The sequence below is a fragment of the Sardina pilchardus genome, chromosome 17, assembly GCF_963854185.1.
Source record: "Sardina pilchardus chromosome 17, fSarPil1.1, whole genome shotgun sequence".
Taxonomy (NCBI): Eukaryota; Metazoa; Chordata; class Actinopteri; order Clupeiformes; family Clupeidae; genus Sardina; species Sardina pilchardus.
In genome coordinates this window covers 32591312-32598340 of record NC_085010.1, presented here as the reverse complement: position 1 = coordinate 32598340, position 7029 = coordinate 32591312, and the positions used below count along the sequence as shown (strand labels likewise).

Genomic DNA, 7029 nt, shown 5'->3' with positions numbered 1-7029 from the left:
ACATACACACACATACACACTCACAGATCGTAAGTCTTTCATGATGTTTTGTCTTGTGTTGATGTCATTTCCTGTGCGGCAGGTCAACCAATGAGATCAAGAATCTCCAGTACCTGCCGCGGAGCAGCGAGCCGCGCGAGATGCTGTTCGAGGACCGCACGCGCGCCCACGCAGACCACATCGGCCAGGGCTTCGAGCGCCAGACCACCGCCGCCGTCGGAGTGCTCAAGGCCGTCCACTGCGGAGAGAGGTACACACACACACACATTCACTCACTCACTCACTCACTGACTCGATTTCTCACTCCCTCACTCACATTATATTATATACACACACACACACATTGAATCTCTCACACACAAATCGAGGCTCATCTCTCACTACCTCACTCACATGTACACACACAAACACACACTGTAGAAATGCTTAAATGGTGCACTTTTTCCCTTAATAGCCTGTCTCTGGCCATGCATAGGTGCGTGCGTGCGTGCGTGCGTGCGTGCGCTCGGTCCTCCTATTGATCCTCCGCTAATATCACTATGGTGATCAGTTCAGTGTCATCTCTTCTCAGCCAGCTCTGAAGTCACACTTGTAGTTTGGTTTATATGTTGATGTTTTATGTGTGTGTGTGTGTGTGTGTGTGTGTGTGTGTGTGTGTGTGTGTGTCCTTCAGCACGGAGCCTCCTCGCATTACCAAAGACGTGATTTGTTTCCACGCCGGTGATTTTCCTGACGTGGTGCAGAGACTACAGCTAGACCTGCACGAACCCCCACTCTCACAGGTACGCACACACACACGCACACACACGCACACACACACTCGCGCACGCTAGGGGTAGATTTTAGCATTTTCATAATAATCTGCATCGGTCATATTTTCCATCGATAAGCCGATATTGAAATGGATAAAGAATGAAAAGCTATAAGTGAATGAAATGCGCTACCTCGACTATAAAGCGCCTATAACATATACATATATATAATATATCTATACCTCGTCTATATAACATAAGCATATATATGATCTATCTATACCTCGTCTATAAAGCGCCTATAACATATACATATATAATATATCTATACCTCGTCTATATAACATATACACATATATGATATCTATACCTCGTCTATATAACATATACACATATATGATATCTATACCTCGTCTATAAAACGCCTACAACATAAACACATATATAATATATCTATACCTCGTCTATATAACATATACACATATATAATATATCTATACCTTGTCTATAAAGCGCCTACAACATAAACACATATATGATATATCTATACCTCGTCTATATAACATATACACATATATGATATATCTATACCTCGTCTTTATAACATACACATATATAATATATCTATACCTCGTCTATATAACATATACACATATATAATATATCTATACCTCGTCTATAAAGCGCCTACAACATATACACATATATGATGTATCTATACCTCGTCTATATAACATATACACGTATATATATAATATATCTATACCTCGTCTATAAAGCGCCTACAACATATACACACATATGATATATCTATACCTCGTCTTTATAACATATACACATACACATATATGATATATCTATACCTCGTCTATAAAGCGCCTACAACATAAACACATTTATAATATATCTATACCTCGTCTATATAACATATACATATATATGATATATCTATACCTCGTCTATATGACATGTACACATATATCTATACCTCGTCTATATAACATATACACATATATAATATATCTATACCTCGTCTATATAACATAAACACATATATAATATATCTATACCTCGTCTATATAACATATACACATATATCTATACCTCGTCTATATAACATATACACATATATAATATATCTATACCTCGTCTATATAACATATATACACATATATAATATATCTATACCTCGTCTATATAACATATATATATACATATATAATATATCTATACCTCGTCTATATAACATATATACACATATATAATATATCTATACCTCGTCTATATAACATATATATACATATATAATATATCTATACCTTGTCTATAAAGCGCCTCTCATCTGACTCTCTGGTCGAGAGCATCGTCCCGCCCACTACACCGTCTGATTTGGTAGTCAGCACGAGTCCAGCCAATCAGGATCCAAGACTGAATGCACAGAATGTTGTTGCTTGTCATTGAGGCAGTGGCAGACAGGGCTTCAACACACACACACACACACACACACGTGCGTGCGTGCCCTGTGTCTCCTGCAGTGTGTGTGTGTGCTAACCCTGTGTCTCCTGCAGTGTGTGTGTGTGTGCTAACCCTGTGTCTCCTGCAGTGTGTGTGTGTGCTAACCCTGTGTCTCCTGCAGTGTGTGTGTGTGTGCTAACCCTGTGTCTCCTGCAGTGTATGTGTGTGTGCTAACCCTGTGTCTCCTGCAGTGTGTGTGTGCTTAGTGTGTGCTTAGTGTGCTAACCCTGTGTAACCCTGTGTCTCCTGCAGTGTGTGTGTGCTTAGTGTGTGCTTAGTGTGCTAACCCTGTGTCTCCTGCAGTGTGTGTGCTTAGTGTGCTAACCCTGTGTAACCCTGTGTCTCCTGCAGTGTGTGTGTGTGTGTGCTAACCCTGTGTGCCCTGTGTCTCCTGCAGTGTGTGTGTGTGTGTGCTAACCCTGTGTCTCCTGTGTGTCCTGCAGTGTGTGTGTGTGCGCGCTAACCCTGTGTCTCCTGCAGTGTGTGTGTGTGTGTGCTAACCCTGTGTCTCCTGCAGTGTGTGTGTGTGTGCGCTAACCCTGTGCTAACCCTGTGTCTCCTGCAGTGTGTGTGTGTGTGTGCGCTAACCCTGTGTAACCCTGTGTCTCCTGCAGTGTGTGTGTGTGTGTGCGCTAACCCTGTGCTAACCCTGTGTCTCCTGCAGTGTGTGTGTGTGTGTGTGCTTAGTGTGTGTGTGTGTATGCTAACCCTGTGTAACCCTGTGTGTGTGTGTGTGTGTGCGTGCTAACCCTGTGTCTCCTGTGTCTCCTGCAGTGTGTGCAGTGGGTGGACGATGCCAAGCTGAACCAGCTGCGTCGAGAGGGCATCCGCTACGCACGCATCCAGCTGTACGACAACGACATCTACTACATCCCGCGCGGCGTGGTGCACCAGTTCAAGACCGTGTCGGCCGTCTGCAGCCTGGCCTGGCACATCCGGCTGCGCCAGTACCACCAGGACGGGGACCACGACGACGACGCCGTCGCCACGGCAACCGCGCCCGCCGCCACGGCAACCATGCCCACCGCCGCGCCCGTCAAGCAGGAGCCCCTCGGCGACGCAGCTGCGGAGAACCCGCCCAAAGCATCCGTCTCCATGACGACGACGACGACGACGGCGGTGTCCAACGACGCCCCCAGAGACTCTCAGCCCCTCCCCCAAATTAAAGTGGAGCCGGCTGATTCGCTGCCGGTTTCCAAGGCAGCCAAGCCACACCCCAGCGGAGAGGGCCGGCCCAAATCGCATCACCACCATCATCATCATCATCATCACCACTCGGACGCAAGAGCCGCGCCTGCAGTCCACACACACGCATCCTCACACACACACACACACACACACACCCCAGACCACAGGACCTCCCCGGCCCCCCAGCCCTCTGACACACACACACCCCAAACTCAAATGCACACACACACTCCCCAGTCCAGGCCGCACCCAGCCGAGCCTAAGCCCCACCCATCCCACCACAAGCCCCACCCATCCCACTCAAAGCCACACCCACCCCATTCTCGGCCACACCCACTCCATTTCCAGCAGGCGGAGCTTCATCAGCAGCAGCTGTTGTCTCCGTCCGTGCAGCCACACACACACCCCCACACACACACACACTCTCAGCCCCGGCCCCTGACCCCCACACACACACTGCCGCCCCCGCCAGCAGCCCAAAGCCACACACACTCACAACAGGCCCCGCCCCCACGGCCGCTGAAGCCCAATCAGGACTCGTTTCCCCCCACGGAGCCCCGCCCCCCCAGCTCCCACGTGCCGCCGCACCACAAAGACGTTTTCTACTGAAGAGGGACGCCACGGTTTTTAAATGCCCCCCCATTTCACCACCCCCCCCCCCCCCTCCACCCCCCCCCACCCTGAAGAGAGGGACGCCACGGTTTTTAAATGCCCCCCCATTTCACCCCCCCACCCCCCCCCTCCTACCCTGAAGAGATGGACGCCACGGTTTTTAAATGCCCCCCCATTTCACCCCCCCCCCCCCCCCCCCCCACCCTGAAGAGATGGACTCGGACGGTTTTTAAATCCCCCCCCCCCCCCCCCCCCCCACCCTGGAGCCATTTCAGTTTGCCCTTTTTTAAATTGTTTTTAAACACCCCACCCCCCAAACCGCCCTCCATGATGACGCCCGCTGTGTGTGTGTGTGTGTGTGTGTGTGTGTGTGTGTGTGTGTGTGTGTGAGAAAGAGACAGGTTTGTAATACACTCACAGGTGTGTGCGTGTGTGTGTGTGTGTGTGTGTGTGTGTGTGTGGTTGGTGGGGGAAGTGTGCGCTTCTGTGTGTGTGTGTGTGTGTGTGTGTGTGTGTGTGTGTTGGTGGGGAGAGTGTGCACTTGTGTGTGTGTGTGTGTGTGCGTGCGTGCGTGTGTGCTGGTGGGAGAAGTGTGCACCTGTGTGTGTGTGTGTGTGTGTGTGTGTGTGTGTGTGTGTGTGTGTGTGTGTGTGTGTGTGTGTGTGTGTGTGTGTGTGTGTGTGTGTGTGTGTGTGTGTGTGTGTGTGTGTGTGTGTGTGTGTGTGTGTGTTGTTGGTGGGGGAAGTGTGCACTTCTGTGTGTGTGTGTGTTGGTGAGTGAGACAGGCGACTGCGGAGCAGCCGTTCACGCTAGACAAATGTAGCTCGTCACGTTCCTCAGTGCCTGTCCAGAGCTGTGTGTGTGTATCTGTGTGTGTGTGTGCGTATATCTGTGTGTGTGTGTGTGTGTGTGCGTATACCTGTTTGTGTGTGTAAGGAGCACTTAGGGCTGTCTCCAGCGGGGGTCAGCAGGTGTGTGTGTGTGTGTGAGAGCAGGCGGACGGGTCAACAGGTGTGTGTGTGTGTGTGCAGCGCGCGGACTGGTCTTATAATAATATATTTTTAAGTTGTAGGGCATAGCTGAGTAGAGCTGACAGGAACACATCTATTTTTTGTAAGAGATGAGCCGTTGTCGTGGTTACGGCCCCGCGGCCTCCATAGAGCTGTTTATTTATATCTCATTGTTTTTGTTTTTGTTTTTGTTTTTGTTTTTCTCTCCCTGTTTATGTCAGCGCTGTAGTGTACATAAGGGTTTTTACAAGAAAACTTGTAGTGTGATTTCTACTTCCAGAGCGCCGGATTAAAGGCTGAGTATTAATGCACCCGGACTGGTCTCTCTCTCTGTCACACACACACACACACACACACACACACACACACACGCACACACACACACACACACACACGCACACACACACACACACACGCACAGCTTATTAAAGGCTGAGTATTAATGCACCCGGACTGGTCTCTCTCTCTGTCACACACACACACACACACACACACACACACACACACACACACACACACACGCACACACACACACACACACAGCTTATTAAAGGCTGAGTATTAATGCACCCGGACTGGTCTCTCTCTCTGTCACACACACACACACACACACACACACGCACACACAGCTTATTAAAGGCTGAGTATTAATGCACCTGGACTGGTCTCTCTCTCTGTCACACACACACACACACACACACACACACACACACACACACACACACACACACACACACAATGTTCTCCTTCAAGGGATTTGATTAAAGGCTGAGTAGGAATGTACCTGGGTTGGTCTCTTTCTCTCTCTGTCACACACACACACACACACACACACACACACACACACACACACACACACACATTTTGATTATTTATTTATGTCGATATGAAGAAAATGGTACAGGGCCACAAACATTAAGGATGCAGTACAATAGATAGATAGATAGATAGATACTTTATTGATCCCCAAGGGATTCAAGCTCTGATGTTATTGATCAATACACACACACACACACACACTCATGGACCAGTGGCATTCAGCAGGTCTTCACAATCAATATCACTTAAAGGAGTCCTAGAATTCAAAACCACATTCACCTTGTTCCTGTTGAATTTAGGCTGCGAGCAGTGTCCAAAGGACAACACCAAAGACTTTACCGCGTCCCCCGCCTGCTTTCGTATGCAAATTGGGAAATAGAAACAGCCGTGTTGAAATGCTCCAATCTGAACAGAGCTCAGATAACACGTAATAGGCGCCCATCCCCCTTTAGATACACCCCCTCTCATTTGCATACCTTCGATTAATAATTCTTGTTAAACTGCTTTTACCATGCTAGTATCTAGATATGTGGTCTATGGCAGAGACGTTGTAATGCTAGCGTTATTACAGCTAACTTTGGAGAGTTACTAGCCTACTAAGAAATGTACTGATAAAACTTACCAATCTTACACATTCATTCTGTTGGGGAATCTGCTGCACTTCATCTTCGTCAGAACCTTCTTCTGACTCGGTTTATACATGTACGGCTGTATTCCTTATTTAAATCCATTGTTGATAGCTTTATCAAAGACTTTGGCTTTATTTACCAGCAGTAAACGTAGTTTCACTTTGCTCTAGCTTCAGACCGGTGGATTGAGCCAATCAACTTTCAGGACATGTCGGCCAATAGACCAATCAGCGCGCATCTCATTTGAATATTCATGAACTTGCTGAGTGGGCGGGAAAAACAAACTGTTTCATTGCAAGGCTTATTTATGACCTTGTATTAGGCGATCTAGCAGTGCTCCTGGGGCGTTTTCAGCCCCACAAATTTACATATGACATTATTTAGGCTCAAAGATCAATTTGTAATGGTCAAAAAATGCGTTCTATGACTCCTTTAAAGGAACACTTCACCGTGTTTTCATCTTAAACTACGTTATTCCCCTAATTAAGACGAGTTGATGCATAC

The 7029-nt window shown here is 47.6% G+C and overlaps 1 protein-coding gene across 1 annotated transcript in view; it reads left to right on the top strand.

The window, feature by feature from the left end:
- LOC134061952 (lysine-specific demethylase RSBN1L-like) overlaps positions 1 to 4116 on the top strand; it is a 31803-nt gene extending 27687 nt beyond the window's left edge. Inside the window, exons 6-8 of the mRNA XM_062517799.1 lie at positions 83 to 250; positions 674 to 782; positions 3042 to 4116. Of these exons, the coding sequence (XP_062373783.1) occupies positions 83 to 250; positions 674 to 782; positions 3042 to 4064 (1300 nt within the window). The 3' untranslated portion in view covers positions 4065 to 4116. The remainder of the gene's footprint in view (positions 1 to 82; positions 251 to 673; positions 783 to 3041) is intronic.
- The last annotated feature ends 2913 nt before the right edge of the window (positions 4117 to 7029 follow it).